At 38.5% G+C, this 20,991-nt stretch overlaps 1 protein-coding gene across 1 annotated transcript in view; it reads left to right on the top strand.

Annotated features, from left to right (window-relative positions):
- Positions 1–20,991, top strand: part of USH2A (usherin) — a 548,586-nt gene that overhangs the window by 289,024 nt on the left and 238,571 nt on the right. The window contains exons 32-35 of the mRNA XM_034764482.1: positions 4,739–4,898; positions 5,451–5,622; positions 10,940–11,087; positions 17,809–17,960. Of these exons, the coding sequence (XP_034620373.1) occupies positions 4,739–4,898; positions 5,451–5,622; positions 10,940–11,087; positions 17,809–17,960 (632 nt within the window). The remainder of the gene's footprint in view (positions 1–4,738; positions 4,899–5,450; positions 5,623–10,939; positions 11,088–17,808; positions 17,961–20,991) is intronic.

The raw sequence follows: 20,991 nt of genomic DNA, 5'->3' as shown, positions 1-20,991 counted from the left end.
TCAGAGTGATCTGTTTTTCATGTCCACAAGTGCCTACATTTGATCTTATGCAAATAATGCAATCAAGCAAATGGAAAACAAGATGTTGTACTAGAGAGCCTTGACAAACAGTGGCCTTATTATGTTAGAGGCCCCACCATTTAAATGTATGTTTGTACCTGCAGTTGTTCGAATCCATTGATCCATTATCAACCATGTAGTGTAGTGATCAACGGCTCAATGTCTAGTTGGTAGCCAGCATCAAGTGGAGTGCCCCAGGGGTCGGTCCTGGGGCAGGTTTTGTTCAACATCTTTATTAATGATCTGGATGATGGGATTAATTGCACCCTCAGCAATTTCATAGATGACACTAAGCTGGGGGGAGAGGTAAATATGCTGGAGAGTAGGGATAGGGTCCAGAGTGATCTAGACAAATTGGAGGATTGAGCCAAAAGAAATCTAATGAGGTTCAACAAGGACAAGTGCAGAGACCTGCACTTAGGAAGGAAGAATTTTATGCACCGCTACAGGCTGGGGACTGACTGGCTAAGCAGCAGTTCTGCAGAAAAGGACCTGGGGTTACAGTGACAAGAAGCTGGATATGAGTCAGCAGTGTGCCCTTGTTGCCAGGAAGGCCAACGGCATATTGGGCTGCATTAGTAGGAGCATTGCCAGCAGATCGAGGGAAGTGATTATTCCCCTCTCTGCGGCACTGCTGAGGCCACACCTGGAGTATTGTGTCCAGTTTTGGTCCTCTCACTACAGAAGGGATGTCGACAAATTGGAGAGAGTCCAGCAGAGGGCAATGAAAATGATTAGGGGGCTGGGGCACATGACTTACGAGGAGAGGCTGAGGGAACTGGGCTTGTTTAGTCTGCAGAAGAGAAGAGTGGGGGGATTTGATAGCAGCTTTCAACTACCTGAAGGGGGGGTCCAAAGAGGATGGAGTTAGGCTGTTTTTAGTGGTGGCAGATGACAGAACAAGAAGCAATGGTCTCAAGTTGCAGTAGGGGAGGTCTAGGTTGGATATTAGGAAACACTATTTCACTAGGAGGATGGTGAAGCACTGGAATGGGTTACCTAGGGAGGTGGTGGAATTTCCATCCTTAGAGGTTTTTAAGGCCCGGCTTGATAAAGCGCTGGCTGGGATGACTTAGTTTGTGTTGGTCCTGCTTTGAGCAAGAGATTGGACTAGATGATCTCCTGAGGTCTCTTCCAACCCTAATATTCTATGATTCTAACACTTAAATTGGTTGATTATAGTATTGCCAAATCAGATGGTGCCAGTAATTTTGCCAGCTTTAAGTTTAATTTTAAGTTTGTTGCTTTCCAAGTCAGAACTACTATAAATTCAACCCAGATTTTTCTCCTGGTTCCTATCTATTCCATGCTTTTTTGTTTTGGGCTGATCCAGAGCCTGGTGAAGTCAGTGAGAAACTTTCCATTGACTTCCATAGGCTTTGTGTCAGGCCCTTAATTCTCTTCTTATTCTGCTTTCTTTCCATATTTTTTACCATTCTTTTCCTTACTTTTTGCCCTCTCTATGGGCAAAATCCTGAGTTCCTTAATTAATCACTGAGCCAATGAGAAGGAATGAGTGAAAATCTAGTGGGGACCTCACAGCTGGGCTGTAGTTGCATCTGTCTTTCTCTACATTCATCTACCTCACTTCTTATTGAATCTTTCCCCTCTTAGCTCCTGTTCTATTCCTCACCACGCTATTTCTTTCCTTTCCTGCTATTTCACCCTTTCTTCACCTCTTTTCTTTCTGCTTCTCTTTTTTTACTACTTCCATTTCGGGCACTCTGATACTTATGGTGATAGGGTGCCCATATAGGGCGTGTCTTCACTAGCAAAGTTAAAGCTCTGTCACGGCAGCTTTAACGTGGCTGTGTAGTCGCGGCACCAGCGCTGAGAGAGAGCTCTCCCAGTGCTCTAAAAGAACTACCTCCTCGAGGGATGGGGACACTGGTGCACTGTCTACACTGCCACTTTACAGCGCTGAAACTTGCAGTGCTCAGAGGGGTGTTTTTTCACACCCCTGGGCAAGAAAGTTGCAGTGCTGTAAAGTGGCAGTGTAGATAAGGCCATAGGTAGGTAGACAGATGCGCCTTTCTTCTCCCAATCTCTTAATTCTTTCACAAGTACCTTCTTCTTCAAACCTGAATGGGCACTTTTGGGAACCTCATATCCCAGGAATGTCTATTTAACTTAGGAAGAAGAGATGACCAGATGTATTCATGCAGTAGAACATTTCTGCACGAGTGTTTATTTTTAATGATCAAACTTCCCTTTTGTATTTTAGATGCTTCTTCCATTCTGCAACCCTTACTCATACAATTAGTCTCATTAACATTAATTAGTATGAATGGACTAATTGCATGAGTAAAGTTTACAGGACTGTTTCAACAGAAAGCATAAGCAAGAAGGTAAATGCATATACGATGCAGGATTTTGAAATATTCTGCAACATACCAAGCATTCATCATTCATTTTTAACAATTTCCAGAAATAAACAGGAAAACATTTACTGGCCGTACATATAATGGCACAAAACTCCTGATTATACTCCTGCATAGGCTCAAAATCCAAAAATCAGGCACTGGGAACATAGCGTTTTTGACGTGGACTTCCTTCCAGATAGGGTGACCAGATGTCCTGATTTTATAGGGACAGTCCCGATATTTGGGGCTTTTTTTAATATGGGCCCCTATTACCCCCACTCCCGTCCCGATTTTTCACACTTGCTATCTGGCCACCCTACTCCCAGAAGATTTAATGGTGTACCATTTTGATAAAGCATTTCCCCCAGGAACAATGCTGCTTAAAATGGTGGAGGGCGGAAGGGGGGAGCAGGCAAAAAAAAATATCCCCAACATCTACACAAGAAAATCATACTCCTCTGAGATATATGCCTCCCACCAGACCACTGAGATTTTGTGCTTTCTGTAGAATCCATGGAGAGAGGCTCCCCAGGATAGTCTTGGACGGATTAGAGAGGCAGGGATGTGAACTAAGTCAAGTCCTTATGCTGTCTTGAGATGTTTACTTCTTATTTTTTAAATTGAATTGCTGCTGCTCATCCGTTTCTCAGCCCAGGATTTGGTGTGTCACAAGTCACTTTCCTCTGAGTCACAACCCAGGCACTTCCCTGCAGCCCACAGCCTTATTTGGTATTGTTCCTGTCATGGTAGCAGCAGGAAATATGGGAATCAGGGAAGCAGGAGCTCATGATGGTGATCCAGCTGGTGTAGTATGTGGAGTTTGCTTTCTCTGCTTACTGAGCCAGTCTGAGAGCCTGCTCTGGAATGCAGTTCCCTCTCTCACTCAAACGCTGCTTAACCCTGGAAGAATCAGCTCCATTATGTTGATTAAACATGTCACAATGTTGCACACATTTTTTGATGATTTTTTTCTTTAGTTTTGAATTATTATTTTTTTAAACTCGCAGTTTGCCCTGTGCTTAATGGGAATCATATCTGCTTAACTGATGGTTTTCAGTTTGCAATAAAAACACAGGATTTGGATCTCCTCTCACATTGATGTAAGTCAGGAACAATTCCAGCGCAGCCAGTGAAATTACATAAGTATAAAACTAGAGTTAGAGGAAAGTCAGGTCCACAGCATTCTGTTTCTGAAGTATTTTTTATTGTTTTTTACTTAGCTTGCATGTACAAATATATACAAAATAATAATAGTTTAATGCTATTTTATGTTTATTCCATGTTATATGTTTAATTCATTCTGGGAATACTTGTATTTGTTACGGCTTGCATGCAGAAAATTCAGAAATTTTCTGGGATGTTAAAAAATATGCATTAACATAAAACATGATTTTTTTTTCATATGGATCATGCTATTCCCAAAGTCTCAATTTTGCACCCTTCATTGAAGGACTTGCTGAGTAAAACAAACAATTATTAATGTAAAAAATATAAATACAATTTCAGAATTTATCTTTAGAATTGTTGAATATTCTTTTAATAGAGCTTTCCTTGTCAAAATGTGAATTGTCAGTAAAGCCAGTTGTCTTCCAATAGCCAGATGTGTAAAACTGAAATACCTTTATAACATTTAATTAGCAAGGAAGCTAAGTTTTCTCTGGGAGAGTTTGTAAAGCAGTTCAACTCTACCTTAGAGCTAACTTTAGCAACTGTTTTGTTGTTATACTAATCAGACTGGTTTTGGTTGGAAAAAGTACATTTTATAGCTATGCGTTGTTCATGAAGCTGAGGGGAAATATGCAATGTGTAGAGCCTATGCCAGTTTATAAATTAATGATGGTCACAACAATGCTTTTCTTGAGTGCATTTCACATACAGTGAATTGTTGTGTAGGATGAATCATCATGTTTATTGATGTGATGGATAACAATTTCTTGGAAAAAAATAATCCGGCTGTATCAATCAACCTGTCTGTGTGTGTGTCTTAAATATATATAATTAATTTGATGTGATTTAATCATCTCAGAAATATCAGATTGATTTGCTTTGTATTGGTGCTGAATATTGCAGCGTACTTAGTGGCTGCGTTGTGCAATGGGGCCATGAGAAACAAACTGAGTTCTGCAATCATGTTATTAGTCAGGATTTGCAATGGCCTGACATTCAGAACAGACAAATACCAAATCTGAGACATTTAGGAAGGGAAGATTTCCCCCACGGCCATCTTTTTTGGATTCAATACATTATTAAGCTAAATATAAACAAGATTTAAAAAAGTACAGTCTGAAGTAAATTCTTATTTCCCTTTTTCATAGATTTAGCAGTTTTTACGCCACACCAGTTCTTGCTCACTGCATGCACGCTTGTTGGCTGTACAAACAGTTCCCAGGTCACCTTGTGTACAGCACAGCTGCCACCAGCTCACGTAGATGCCCCAGTCCTGACTGCTTTGGATTCCAGAACGATATATGTACAGTAAGTACAGATTTTCTCTTTCCTGACAGCACAATGGTGTATCCGTTTATGCAAGAATCCCAGTGAGTTCAATCAGGGAAAGGGTTTGTGACATAAAATTAAATTTATTATGATTAAATGCACAGAAGTGATTAGTTTAGTGGTTCTGTGAACCTTTGATTATCACTTGCCAACTTAATTTCCATTTTGTCTTTACGCAATCAGGATAACCTACATATGGGCATAGCCTCAGTGCAAACTTCAGTGCAGGAAAAATGTGCTGGTGATATGACAGTTTTGTAGCTCTTACATTACATGTGTTGTTGTAATCATTTATCTATTGAGTACAAATATTGCATTAAAGAAGTCTTTAAAAAAGTACTTGCTCTTTCAGACGGCTACATAGAAGACAGCTTTAATGTGTGGCTTGATCATTTTCAGTACTTTTAAATGGATTTCGTTTTACAGTTGTACAAATACAGTATATGTTCAAACTCATTTAAAAAAAACTCCACATTTCAATTATAATATGAATCACGATTGAATATAATGGTGTGTTGCTTTTATTTCCAGATGGAAAGAACCAGTAGAAGTAAATGGAATTCTGAACTGCTATATATTGTATATGGCCAATAGTGAGCAAAATTTTACAAATTGGAACATAATCTATAACAACACAGAGGTTTTTCTGGATTACACTATCCAGCAGCTTTTCCCGGGTACTGAATACCACATAAAGCTAGCGGTAAGTTTTAAAGACCTGCAATGGGAGAGAAAAATGGTGAAATTCACTCTGTTTATTGTTAACACCTCATATTCATAGATATCTCATTTGGCTATGTTATTTAACCTTTTTATTTTTTTGATCTAAAGGCAGTCAGAAAGAGGAAAAATAACAAATGCTCAACATCACCAATGATCTTGCATCCAATACAGGGCTACAGGGAATTTATTTCATTTGTTTAATGACCAGGTTTTGTCTAAAATATTGTACATATTTTATAAAAGGGAAGATCAAAAGTAACTAAGAGATTTAGGAGCACAAGTCCCATTGACTTTCAAGAGCAGAATATTTGAAATTGGCCACCTAAAGCTTCACATCTGTTCAGATCTTGCTCCAAGAGAGCCTTACCTTTCACCATAAAGCCTCATAAACAAAGGAGTATGTTCGGGTGACACATAAATAGTTTGTGCAGAAAAAAATAGAAGCTTTTTCTTGTTTGATTTTTAAGTCTTTGAAAAGACCTTAATATTTTCATTGTAGTTTTTTGTTCAGTAGTTTCTTTTGTTTTTTGACGAAATAGAACACTTTAGGTTCAATAGAACAACAGAAAACATCTGAATATAAACATGAGATTGTCCCTATTTGTTTTAAATACCCTCTTCATTTTATAGCAATACTATATAAGGATATTTGCTTTGATAAATGCCATAGAAAAATATTCTGCTCTTGATTATGAATAAATTTACATTTATGTAGACTCTGTGTATGCATTCATTTTACTTAACATGCTTTGAATGTTCTAAATAGTATACCACAAAGAAAATAAACTACCTTCAAGTAACAAGGAATTGACTCAAACCTGCAAAACCAAGGACATTCAGTTTAATTAAGGCTAAGAAACCATTTTGGATTGAACTGTTTTGTGACTAGTCATTCTACCCCAGTAAATTGTATGGCATGTAGAAACACAATGTCCAAAACCTACACAAAATTAGTGTGTCATGCGGTTTTGTTTTTGCTTGATTGACATTAACAGGTAGTTTAGAGTTAATTTACATATGTGACACATGTTTTTTAGAAGCCCGATTATCATCTTTATGTTCTCTCTTTAAGTATTCCCCTGGAAAGTCTCTTGTATGGCCAAGTTGTCCTTCTGGCCAAGAAATATGGCTGACTTTGAAGCACATCCGTTCCATTCCTGTGCTAGCCAGGGTGTTGTGTGTGTGTGTGTGTGTATGTGAGAGAGATATGTTGGCTCAGTACAGGGGTAACTGGGTGAAATGTAATGGCATGTGATTTGCAGGCAATCACACTAGATGGCCTTAATGAATCTGTGAATGAAATCAGAAGCGCCATTCTGTTCAAGTGATGGAGTATGCTGCCTCCCTAATGGACTTGATCCCCGTGTATCTGGAAACACAGAACTGGTTTGGAATCCACACTTAAGGCTCAGACCTACATAGTGCTGTCTGTTCTTGTGAGGTGCTTAGCACGCTCATCTCCCAGTGATTCTATGGGAGTTGATGGTACTTGGCACCTCAGAAGAATGCTCAGCACCTTGCAGGACTGTGGCTTTAGAACACTACATGTGTTGCAGAGCCACTGTAATTCCAGTCCAAATATAGTGTGTGTTTAGAATAAGCTATTGCTGCGTTAACATGCATATATTAAAACAAGTAATGAAAAAGTTATGGCTGTGTTCAGTCACTGATTTTCAAAAAGGAATGACCCTACTTTTTAGTACACTTAAGGGAACAAATTCATATTATGTAGTGATTTCATCTGCAAAACAAGAGCAACATTTTCAAAGGCGATTGAAGAATTTAGGACCTAAGTCCCATTAAAAGCCAATAAGATTTAGACTTCTAAGTCACTTTTGAAAATAGGACTTAGGCTCACAGGTCACTGAGGCACTTTTGAAAATTTTACCCCAAATCAATTTTTGTCAGAACTTTTGAGTGGAAAAATGTGTCTGAATGTTATTGCCTACTTTACAGCATCTAACACGCTGATCAAAGGTTCTAGAAATACGTCAGCACATTAGAATGAATTAATGTGGAACACACCATATTTTAAATGTGAATGGCCTTGCTTTTATTGATTTATGTCATGGACCATATGCATAGCCGCCTGAGCTACAAAAGTCATGGATCCATGTTGTCCAAAATGCACGTTACAGGAAAGGCAGGCCCGATGTGGAGGACCATAAAACAAAAATGCCCCTGTGCCACAACTGAGAATACTGGAACCAGCGAGGGAGTGAAGAACTCAGGAAGATGAGCTCTCTGACAACTTGTACCTGGGATGAGGGCCGGCTCTGGCTTTTTGGCCGCCCCAAGCCAAAAAAAAGAAACAAAAAATGGGGCGGCCAGAACGGCAAAGCAAAAAAAACCCTGCAAAGCAAAAAAAAAACCTGCCGCGTGGCCGGAGCGCGAGTGCAGGGGAACCAGCTAGCGGGGGGGAGGGGGAGGGAGCGGGCGGGAGAGAGAGAGAAGGGGGCAGCCAGGGCTACAGCGGGGCGTGGCCACATGGCCCCTCCCGCTTTACCGCGCTGCCTGCCGGGAGGGCTCCGCTCCGGTCGGCGGGGAGGGAAGGACAAGGACTGTCCTGCCAGGCTTGCTGCAGGGCGCTCCGGTCCTCCGCGCCGCCGCTCCCTACAGGGCGACCGGAGTGGAACAAAAAAAAAAAAAAAAAAAAAAAAAAAGCGGCCGTGCCGCCCTAGGATTGGGCGGAATGCCGCCTCGTTCAATCTGCCGCCCCAAGCACCAGCTTGCTCAGCTGGTGCCTGGAGCCGGCCCTGCCTGTGGTATGCTTGCTTCTTAAATTCTTCATGAAGCTAGTAGGTGTTAATCCATGTCATGGATAGTGTGTGGCTGTGGGTAGGGGACTGACACATAGTGGTTCAATCCCTGAAATGTTTTTCTAATCAACACCACCAACATTTTCCTGGGTATTTAAGCTAGGTTTGGGATTGTGCTAGTGGGGAAATTTTCTGGCAGTGAGAAGTTCAGGGACCTCTTCCTTTCTCTCTGTCTCTCATTTTCTCTCTCTTTAAAAAATATTTGAGGGTGAGCCACATAGTCCCATTTCATGCTTTTTTCTGGCTGACTGGCAAAACAAAGCAGGCAGCAATTGGGGAATACAATGCACCTGGGCTGTTACTGCTTTGAGCTTCTTCCTCAACAGATTGAATGTTAATCAGCTGACTAAGAACCTGATGTGTCACATTATCAGTGGCTTCCCACTAAGACAGGGCTTGATCCAAAGCCTTAGAAATTATGGGTCTGTACTAATGCCCACTGTAGTCAATGGAACGATCCCCAGTAACTCCAATGGGCATTAGTACAGACCCATAATTTCTAAGACCCAGTGCATAGGAAAGGATCTGCACAGATTGCCCAAACAGGTGTATGATGGTCACCGAAACTGGGATATTTCATACTTGAATTGTGAGTGTCAGATACAGCTGTAGAGCAGAAGAAGCCCATGGAGCTTCTGTTGGAGAAGAGTACTAGAGACTACAAATCTGAATGGTAAAGGAAAAGGATAAAACAATTTAAACTCAAAGCTGGCCTAGCTGAAAATTGATATACCATAATCTGTTGAAGAAAGTCCTCTAAAAATCAATTAAATATCTGTATTTTACACCATCTCATTGGAGTAAACACTAATTTTGGACTTTTCTGAAAACCATGGTTTGTTCTTTTGCATTCCCTTTGGAGGGCAAGTTGAACATTGTGCTCAAATTCTACAGTTGCTCTGGATTGCAAAATTCCCAGTGAAATGAATACATCCTGTGTGCGTATGACACAGCCTGAATGGGCAACTCGCTGATGACCTGTTTACGCTCCTGTTGACATTGCTGATGTTGTGAGTACACAGAGCAGGAAGTGACTATGAAAGCAGATTAATTCCTTCCCATTTTAAAACACAGAGGAAAGTGAGGAAATCTGCACACAATGGATTCAAATGGAATTACTCCATATTGAAAGGAAATCTGACTGCCATGAGTGTTCATTTGGAGCAAGATCAGGCCTTTTGTTTTTATTTGGGGACTGATACTGCAAGCAGGATTACTCACATCCTTAGACACTGTCTATTCCCATTTCCAGTGGGACTACTCACATAAAGTTAAGAACATGGGAAAATCTTTGCAGGATTGGGGCCTTGATTTGTTGTCTTATTACTTTTAATTTTTCAAATTAAAAACATCCTCTGTTGAAATGTTTGTATGTTAACACAACAAGCTTTAAAATGGCTTCCTTATGGGCTTTTCAAAATATTGATTGCATAAATGCTTATTTACTAACATTTCAAAATGCTTTCATTGTGGTTTATAGGTAAATACCTAACTGAATTAATAAAAACCAAACAAAACCCCCTCTGATTTACTTAATCTACTACAAAGTCAGCCAGATCCTGTGGCTTCTACTCCTATGAGAAGTCCTGCTCCTGCTAATAGGCCCAGTGCCAGTAATGGGGCTACCATGAGTAAGGATTGCAGAATCAGGCCCACAGTTTATTGTATAAATATATAGGGAGAGAACATAAAAAAGTCTATTATATAAGTTAATATGCACAGTTTCTTGTATGTCAAGAGTGTTGTCTCATGATCAAGCAAAATGTGAAAATCATGTAATGAGCTGATCTCTGCTGGCAACTAAAATACAAACGATTCGACCTCCTTATCCATTAAGATGCACTCAGCAACTGTTATGTATTGATTTATTATAAATTAATTTTTTCACTTTTTAATTGCATTTGAAAACTACTAGTCAGTGCGCGCCCATGAAGTACAAGAATATCCTGATGGTAATTTCTTTTTCCTGTGGCTATTCATTGAAAGATATATTTTTTTCTTTCTAAGTGCAGAACTAGCCAGTCAGTATTTCCCTGTCTGAAGGTTCTGAGTGCACATTATTCAATTACAAGGAGAGTTGTGCTACTGTAAATGATATATACTGTACATATATACTGTAATTTTCTTTAACTATTGCATTGAGAGCAATGGAATTTTAATCATCATCATGACTTACATTCAAATTTAAAATACTGTAAGTTCAGCATTAGCGTTAGGCTTCATCCTTATGGTACCTAAAGACTATCTAAAGATACATATAATCAAGTAGGATATTTTTTATATGAGGGAATATCTTTATTCCAGGAGGGGGGAAAAAGCCCTATACGATTGTGAAAAGTGCATGCCTTCCTGTGAAATGCACAAGCTTTATTAATTTCTGAGGAGTAAAATTACAAATCTTTACAAAAATTGATTTCTAACCTTTTTATTTTGGCATCACTTTGGAGTATATTTATTTGCTGTGTTTGATGTTTTAAGGCGTGTACTGGAGGTGGATGTACAATAAGTGAAGCTAGCGTAGCTATAACAGATGAGAGTACACCAGAAGGTGTTCCTGCTCCAAAAGCCCAGTCATATTCATCTGACTCCTTTAACATCTCATGGACTAAGCCTGAGTATCCGAATGGTAAGTGAACTCTTTTAGCCTCAAGTTAAAAAGATGATTAGTAAAGGTAAATTAATATTCTAAATGGCAGCTTATATGTGGTGCTTAATTTTTAATGACCATTTTAGCACATAAAATACCTGAGATAGTATCATTGTCTGTAGCTAGGAGATTGTGGCTTTCAACCCAGCACACAATTTCAGTAGCTCAAAAGTGCTCCCTTTTGATAGTTCTTGTGTATTGCATCTTATTGCTTAATGTTTTCCAGAACAATTTAGCTGACGAAATGGATATGCTTTGAGCATGATCGTATAGGGTCTGCATTGTACCTTCTAATAAAGCATTCATTTTTGATACAATTAATATTTTTAATTATCAGATTAATTCCTTAATATACTTGTTCTTATCTTCTTGTATTTGTTCTTAAAAGTCATTTCATTTTATGTACTCACCTTGAGAGAGACAATACACCTGCACTGGTGTTGAAGTTTGATAATACAATTATTATAATTTGGACCATTTTCTCTGTGTGTTGTGTACATGTCTTAACTTTTAGGGCAATTGGATATTTTTAAAGATGTGAAAATGGGACTTTCATTTCCCTGATTTCATAGCTTTATGCCTATCCCATTCAAATAGGAACACAGAAGGATACCCAGAAATCACTGAAACTGAGTGCAAAACATTTAAAAGAATTGATATTATTATGCCTTTCATAATCAAAATATAACACTGACACATATTAAGTATTATGAATTGTAAAATAACATGAATTTCATTTTTCCTCCTGCAGGTTTGCCTCTGATTCCTGTTTTAGAACAGCATACCCAATACGCATATAGTTTGGTTTCAAAGGTTCAGATTTTTAAAGGTATTTAGGTGTTGCAGTACTCAGAGATGCTCCTACATACCTAAATCCCTTTTGAAAATGAGAGCTATGCTCCTTAAATGAGTTAGGCATTGCAGTGCTGAGAACCACAACACCTCCTTACCTTTAGTAATCTGGCCAAAGCACTTTGAGCAAAATATAAGTAATTAGGAATTTTTAAGATTTATTTTTTAATATTTTGTATTGTCAGACTTGCTGTAGATGTGGAAGAAAATGTTCATAGGCCATTAGGATGATTTAGATTACCATTCCTTTTATGTTGTTAGTTTTTTTTTTTGTTATTTATGATCATGTGGACCTGATCCTGCAACATTCTTTGTGGCCCAATAAGGCACTGAAGCCTTATTGAATGCCATCAATGTATTTGGTACAAAATTTCGAGGAAGAAATAGGAGGAAAAATGTAAACCACTTATGTGACTTTGGGCCTCAGTCCCACTGATTTTTTTGATGGGACATTTTTGATAATTCTACCCACAGCGCCTGTCATGTAGTGCTTGCAGTCAAGGATCCAATCCTGCTATCCTTGCTCTGTTAAAACTTTGACTGAAATCAATGGGAGTTTCAATTCATTTGCAAGGCAGGATCAGGCCTTATGTTTTTAATTAATCAATCTCCATCACATTTTATTTAAATTGTGTGGAAAATAATTGGATGGTTGTGAGGAGATGGCTACAATATACACAGACCTTAGGCTGTTTCTACTACAGCAATTATTGTTTGTAGTATGGCTCAATTTTTACACTAAGAGCACAATGAATGGTTGGGTACTAAAGCTATGGAACCAAACACAGACCTAGTAAATGCTTTGGGGAGTTCCACAGTGGTTGGAGGATGGAAGTCTTCTACCCCCAGTCCCAGTCAGCCCTCGGAGGCTGAAGGCCTCAGGAGCCTATGTAACTACACTGTCCTCCTACTCAGAGGAGCTTTGGCCAGTGTATATATGCAGTTGCACCCCAAAAATCCTTCCTGGAGCCTGCTCTTCCACCTCAACCTCCTGGAGCTGTGCTCCACAGCACACAAGGATCCTCCCATGTGTGTTTCTCCCTCTTTTCCTGACCCCTGCACAATAGAACTGTATAATTTCCACTGTTTTCAGAGCCTTCTATGGCCCTGGAGTCAGCACGGGTGGTTTTTACCCTCGGCAGGGAAAGGCTCTATACAGAGGTGTAGATGGTGCAGATGTTGTTGGCAGCGGAATGCAGGGGTGGTGGGCTGGGTGAGGGGTGTAGAGAAGGGCTGCTCTATGGTCAAAGTTAGCAGCCAGACTTAGCCAGAATCCCTCCTGTCCGCTCCTGGGGAGAGAATACTAGACTGGTAGCCCTGCCACAGTGTGAACTGGTGTGCTTCCCTCTTGTCTTTTCATTGGCTGGCTAGAAGAAGAAAGAGGTGCTACCCCTTTTCAGGCAGCTGGCACCCACAAGGGTGTTAGCAGGGAGTAGGGCCTGTGCTCCTTTGCCACATTGTAGTTGTCACTTGCACTGCAGTGAAGGGGTCTCCTCCTTTGTCCATCCATTGAGGGACTAACTAGTCTGGGCCTGAATCCTGATGTGAATTTTGTTGTTCTATTATTCCTTCTTTTCTATCTTTGTCTTATTTTTGGAAGGCTAATTGAAAACAAAACTGTGTCATCTCAGGAAAATTTGAGTCACCCAGGAGCTCTGTGTTATACATTTTCAACAAATCTTTTGGGCTGGCTAGTGAGCACTTCATTCAGTAACACTAGTTGTGCTAGCATTTTCAAATTGTGTGGTAGGTTAAAGAAGATCTCAGGTGAAAGGGATCTTAGCTCAATTCAAATAAGTGAAATAAACAGCACAGAGGCACTTTACTTTAGCCATTCCTTCTTCCCAGTATTAGTGTCTGCTCTGGCCTCTGCTCAAGGTTATAGGTTGAAAAAGGTTGTAGGTTGGGCTCAGTAGTTTTTTGTTTGCGGGGGCATGCATCCCGTTTTCCTTTGATTCAGTGATTCAGATCCCCTGAGTTTTGAGCTACTATATTCAATTCAAACCACTGAGTTTGGCTTGGTTTCAGATTAAAACCACGAGAAACTGCCAAGGTTTGTATATGTCCATCCTACACTATAAATTGGGATCTCCCTAGTAGATCTCAGGAGTCTCCTTTTATCTTCCCACTGTCTTCTACCCTAAATGGGTTAAGGAGTCATTACATCATGAGGACCCAGGAAATCCATTAGGTGCCATTGAATGGAGTTGGGCAGGCAGATTGGCTGCTGCCTTTATGATATCCTTCGAATTAGATGGAGTGGACTTTGCTTTTCCCTTGTAAGATGATAGATCGGGGATCGGCAATCTTTGGCATGCAGCCTGTCAGGGAAATCTGATAGCGGGCAGGGACGGTTTGTTTACCTGCAGCATCCACAGGTTTGACCAATCACAGCTCCCACTGGCCGCGGTTCACCGTTCCAGGCCAATGGGGGCTGCGGGAAGCGACATGGGCCGAGGGATTGGGCAAACCTCGACCAGTGGGAGCTGCGATCGGCCGAACCTGCGGACACTGCCGGTAAACAAACCGTCCTAGCCCGCCAGCAGATTTCCCTGATGGGCTGCGTGCCAAAGGTTGCTGATCCCTGCGATAAATGGTGAAAAGACTGCCTCTGCCTCTGAGCTTCCATGGAGAAGGAAAGAGGGGCTGTAAATGCAACCTTTGAAGACACTGGTGGTGAGCAGAATTGTAGTCTATCAGGCTTGCCCACAGAACATAACCCTGGGTAAAATGAGAAGAAACAGGGGCTTTGAAGTGTGTTTGGTGAGTGAGGATCCAGTGATGAAAGAGTTTCTTATCACAGCCTGGAAACTGAGTCTTCGCTTCAGTCAAATTTGGACTCAGATTCTGGAAACATGGGCACAGTGTCATTAAGTGTCATGGACCCGGTTTTGACAAAAGGCTTTCTGGCAAAGGGTCTAAGTTTCAGGTTTATGATGAATCCTTACAGTAGGTGACAAGTTGGGGAAATGATACTGCTGCGTATGACATTTGTAGAACCAAACACACAGTTATTTATTCTTTTATTCAAACTTGGAAGCAAAAACAAAATAGGTGAACCGAGATGCATTGTACGACAGAAGGCCCTTTCTGCCACCCCTTTCATTTATGTGTAGTGTAGTCAGCATGACTGATTTGTTCAGGGCAGGATGTACGGAGGCATGTTTGGTTACATTAGGCATAAGAGGCTCTGTTTAGTTAATCTGGGAGCTAGCATGCTGCTTGTGCTAGTGGCCTCAATAAAGAATCCACTCTATATTCATTAGAACCAAGTCTTGTCTTGCCTTTACTAGATCAGTTATTTAATTTCCTTTTATCCAAGACAGTCACATATTCTTTTCTATAAATTTTTTTGAAAATTCCCTTTTGTCTGATAATTATCCTTAAATTGTAAGCCCCTCAGGGCAGTGCCTATGTATGTGTACGCTGCATACAAAGAGTGGGGACCTGATCCAGATTGCAGCCTCTAGTCCCTCTTGTAATGAAAATATGAAATAATAATAATAAATTATATGAAATTACTCAGTGCACCCCATTACATTTGACTAATCTCGCACTTGAGCCTGAAAACATTAAGCAAGGGAGAAAGTTTACTCATTTTGAAATTAATTGAACTATTCATGTGAGTAAAGGTACATTTTTGCAAGATTTGACCCCTAGTTTATATTCTAATCAGAACCGTTCTTAATTAGAACCGTACTATACTTACATATAGTAGTTCTTTTCATCTTCAAACTCAAAGGTCAAACTGAGTCATGGCACTCTGATATATAAGCACTTCTCTGATGCCCCACCATCTTCTCCATAATTGAAGGTTTTATTTAATAATAAAATAAAATAAAGGGTGAAATCCTGGCCCATTGAAGTCCATGGAGAAACTCCAGTTGACTTCAGTGGAGTCAGGATTTTAACCTATCCTGGCTAGACTTATGACTGAGACTAAAACTGCCCCTTTTCATGGCCAGTGTGTGTTAAGTGAAGCCCAACGATGACAACGAACATATTAACATTAACTGTTTGCTGATCATTTTAGCAGATTAGCAGAAATATTTGGCAATTCTGGATTAATAGGCAAATTTGCCGTCAGGCTTTGAACCTGTATTCAGTGTGCTTTATAGACGGTCACTAACTAATCTTCATAACAGCCCTGTGAGATAGGTAGGGACTTATATTATTGCAATTTCACAAGGAAAAAAGTGGAAACAGAGGGAAGATAGGTTAAGTTACTTACCCCAGGCCACAAAGGGAATTATTGTCTGATTTAGAATGAGAACTTGAGTTTCTGACCCAGCACCTAGAATCCAGACCACTGATACACCTAAGCTCTCTCCATTCTCAAACTCACTTTTTCTTCTTTGCACAGAAAATTACAGAGTTAAAAAAGGCCCCTGTAAAACAAGAAGCATTTATTTGAATGTGAACATTAAAATCAGGAGATAATGCATCGGCTTTATTAAAAAGACAATTGTTTTCTGACAGTATTCAGAGACATACCAGAAGTTCATATTATATTTTGGAAAGTTGATTTTCATAGTGCGTATGCTGTACGGTGTTGTTCTTACAGGTATAATTTAAAATACTGGTCCAGTTAATGAATGCTGAGTTATAGTGGAGATCCTATAGAGGTACTCTAGATTGAAACAAACCTGTAAGGGGCTATTTTCTTCAGTTAATGAAAACCAAACTGCTGTGTACAGTTCTTTCACCCATTGATAAACTGAATTCTACAGGGTTCACACATTCCTATTGTCCCCTTTGGACAAGTGAACACTTTGGGTTCCCTTAGACATGAGACCAGCAAATCCCTGCAATTTAGAGTTATCATCAGCAACACAACAACCTACACCCTCCCCTCAAAATATTGCTAATGCTAAGTCTAAGTGGCTGGAGATTTTATTCCTTTGATTTTAACAGGAGCACAGCCATTTTACTATAAGATCTTTCCTCTAATATACTCTGAAACAATATTATTTCATATTCTAAAAAATGAATTGACCAAAATAGGTACAAGGTAGGTTCTATTTAATCAAGCAGGTAAAAACTGTGATCTAGAAAAGGACAGATTAATAGTGGATCTAGTTCATTTGAGAATAGTGAACAGAAAGTCTACATGCCATTTGCCAACAAAAGGGAATTTCCCTAAGGTATTTAGTGTGACAGAATATATTTTCAGTCTGCTTATCATGCATCCTAAAGGTAATAGAGCTTTACATAAATATAGACTACAAGTGCTGACTATTTGAAATATTTTAGCATTAAAAATAGACCTTTTTTTTAAAAAAAGTAAGGAATTCTTGTGTATATATTCCATTGGAATGAAGGCTAAGGTCAATGTGATAGTTGAGGGGATTGTTCTTTTGGCCTTGGTCTGAGTTCTCCTTCAGCATTACATTTACAATGTAGATCACTATTTTTTCTAAGTCTGAAGGTGTTAGGATTTAAAATGGTTGCTATATATCTTTCATGTCTTTGTTTTAATCTACATGTGCATTTGCATGCAGAGTAGGCTGTGAAAGAGAATTGCCTCAACTTTCTCAGTTCTAAGATTGCCTTGACGGTTTTAGTTCAGAAACACGTCTATTATACCATGCTCTTTGGAGCAGTGTAAATTTTGTACAAAATGAATGCAGACTACTGGCCAGATTTTCAACATTTAAAGATGGAGAGTACGTTTTGTTTTACTGACATACGTGAATTGCTGCTACAGTTCCTGAAATCCTTTCAGTCGCTTAAAATATTAGTTAACACCATCTTGGTATTTTGTAGCTTTCAAGGTTTTTTCATCACATACTTCTGTTGTCACACAGGTATTAAGTCGACCCTGTTAAGTGTAACATTGTTTTTGTAGGTATTATTACTAGTTACGGATTGCATATGAATGGCATTCTGATGCAGAACTCATCACAGCTAAGTTATTATGCTTATGGACTTGCTCCTTGGAGTCTGCATTCCTTCAGAGTCCAGGCATGTACTGCAAAAGGTTGTGCTTTGGGTCCATTGGTGAGTACCTCAATTTGCATTCTGGGAATGTAATAAATGTCAGATTGCAGTGAATATCAGAGTAAATGGTGATGATTCACTCTGGTCAGTACTAACCCATCTGGCAAAATGTGACATTTTATAAAAAATGCCATTTAAGAACTGCTAAGGATTTGATAGGTCATCACTAGGCACTGTTCCAAAATAGCACATAGGTACAGTAAAAGAAGTGACAGGGAGTTAAATGTGAGGCTGAAACATGTATTATTGAAATTAAGTAGAGTTAATATGTTTAAAAGGTGTAGATGTGGTTTAACCTGATTTATAAGGACACACATAAAGAAAGAATTACTATTCCAGTAATGAGCAAAATTCTAGCTGCCTGACTGAAAGGGTTGAAGATAATTTGAGGATTATAGAAGACAAAACATGACAATACTACAAAAAAAAAGATATGCTAATTCACAAATGTTTTTAAATCCAAATCTGTGTTTAAAAGGAAAATATTTTATTAATCTGCTACCAAAAAAATCACTGGATTTGCAATTTAAGATTACATTAATATCAGTGTTGACATCTGAAAACAAGTCTTCTGAGACTTAAAACATTTATATGTTATTCCTGAACTTTAGAGAAGCTACTGGATTGATGAATCAGTATGGTTTTTGTAACACTGTAGCTGATTAATAACTTTCATAATAATTGCTCTGCCTGATTTTGTTTTAAATATTGCTAAAATGGTCCTTTATATTTTTCCAAGATTTAATTTTTCAGTAAAACTTACCCTCCCATATACTTGTTTTAACAATTTTTAAAAAAATAATTGTCTAGTTATTTTGACAACATTCTACCTATCACTCTGTATTTATATTAACATCAGACTTTCTAATGGCAATGAGCTGTGCTATATAAACATTACCTCAAAGTAAAACTTCAGGGTTTAATTTTTGCATTCTTATTTTTGGTCACATTCCTCATTTTCTTCCTAAGATTAGTTGCTTTCAAATGCTGATAACATCATCTATCCATAGAACAGGGCTGAAGACTTTATAACCATTAAACATTTTATAGCTAAGACTGCTTTGATGGATATTTACTCTTAAAAGCATGAGTGGCTTTTTGCCAGTTTTTCTTATCTGTTTTTAAAAACTTCACATATACCAGAAATTTAAACTTCTTTTAGGAATTCAAACTCCAGAATAAATATCTAGATATTACATAATTCACACCTGTTCCACCGTGCAAATAGCACCATTAAACATGCGGTATCATAGAACCCCCTTTGCAGATCATATATAAAAAACATGTAATGCTAATTCAGTACATCAATGCCATCAAATATGCACTAAAATAAGGGGGAGACAAAACAATTATTTAAAAAAAAATGTTCACTTCTCCACTGAATTCCAAACACTGTCTTGACTTTCAGTACAATTCAAAGTAAGGGTTGCTCTAGCTGATATTCACTGCATCCCATGCTCAGTACACAAACTATTTTCCCAAGTCAGTGATCCATCTCTAATCACAGGAATTGAAGTACAATGTCTTTATTTAGAGCAACTCACCTAAATGCTGCCAGGAAGTTCGAGCACTACATCTTCATTTGATTTGTCTGAAAGATTTTTATATCAATTACAGTATAAATGCAACACTTTAAAAATACTTTGGCTCTTTGAGTACTCTAAATACTACAGGGGACATCTCCCAGTAGTAAACTGATATTATCCTTCTAGCTATTTTTGTTGCTGATCTTTTATTTAATGTGCCCTAATCGATTGAAGAGATGCTATGTGACTACCTTAAGCACCGGATTCCTCCAGCTTACATTTTCTGAAGGTAGCTGTGAAGATTTTAATCAGGTACTTGAGAGTTGCCAGTTGCATTTATCAATAAGGATTTGTTTTGTTTTAACTGCTTTTCATAGTGATTAAAATTTATTCAAGTGAAATATAAACCTAGAAAATATGTATTCCAAAATGTTTAATTTTAATTTCTTGCTAGCAAAGATCATGTAGAATCTGTATTAATTTTATCCTGCTGCTTTTGTTAAGCAAAAAGGCTGTTCTTGAGGAAATAAAGTTAGATTTGATTCAATAGGGGAATTCAGATACATCCTTACATGTAAAACTCTGCTGTTTCTGAAATGTACAAACCACTGCAAAAACAATCAGCACATGATGTAGAAAAATGAGAGAAATGAAGACAGTACGGGGATGTCTTGACATTAATTTCATAATATAATGAAAGATAAATATGATTAATGATCAGTGAATATTTCTATTCTCATCTCGCTATTTAAAACATACTAATTTAACCTTTTTAGGCTAAATATATTTTTAGTATATTCTCCTAATCTACTTTGCCAAAAATATTTAGTACAATATAAACATTATTGTTACTTTACCCCTATTTTAGAATTTTTATTTGTATGGTTGAAGAGTATTTTTGTTACTTTGAAAATTATTATTAAAATACACCTGGAAATATCAAAAGACTTTGAATATAAGATAATGTGTAGAAAAAGAAACAGTGCTTGTGTTATACGGAAGTATTTACATACAGAGTGTCTATTGTTTACACAAATAGTGTCCCATTTAATGTGCATTTCCAGTATAGCCATAGTGTATGCTACAGATCATAGCTAGTATTTTTGTAGTAGTAGCATTTTATACATACTAGGTTTTTTTTCAATATGTGAGGAAAATGGGAGATGAAAAAAGACTTTATAATATTGCAACATGTTTTAAAATAAGATATAAATATGGTAAGGTACATGCAAGATTCAAAAGCTTTGGGATTTGGTGCAGATTACTTCATATACACAGAATTTTAGGAACTGCTTAAGCTTTTTGATAGAAGAAGATAATTATAGTGCAATACTGAAAATGAACCCCACCAATCACTCGCCTCTCACAGTCATGGCTACACTTTATAAGACAGAACCAATGCAATAAATTAAACAGTTAGATGTACACTCTGTGTGTCGTTGGGGGCATCAGCCTCTCACTCATAAGTCTGAGAACCAAGGCAGTCAGCTGGCCTCCAATTCTCT

The sequence above is a fragment of the Trachemys scripta genome, chromosome 3 (genome assembly GCF_013100865.1).
Source record: "Trachemys scripta elegans isolate TJP31775 chromosome 3, CAS_Tse_1.0, whole genome shotgun sequence".
Taxonomy (NCBI): Eukaryota; Metazoa; Chordata; order Testudines; family Emydidae; genus Trachemys; species Trachemys scripta.
Note: the sequence above shows the minus strand (reverse complement) of the source record. Positions and strands in the feature narration are given on the sequence as shown.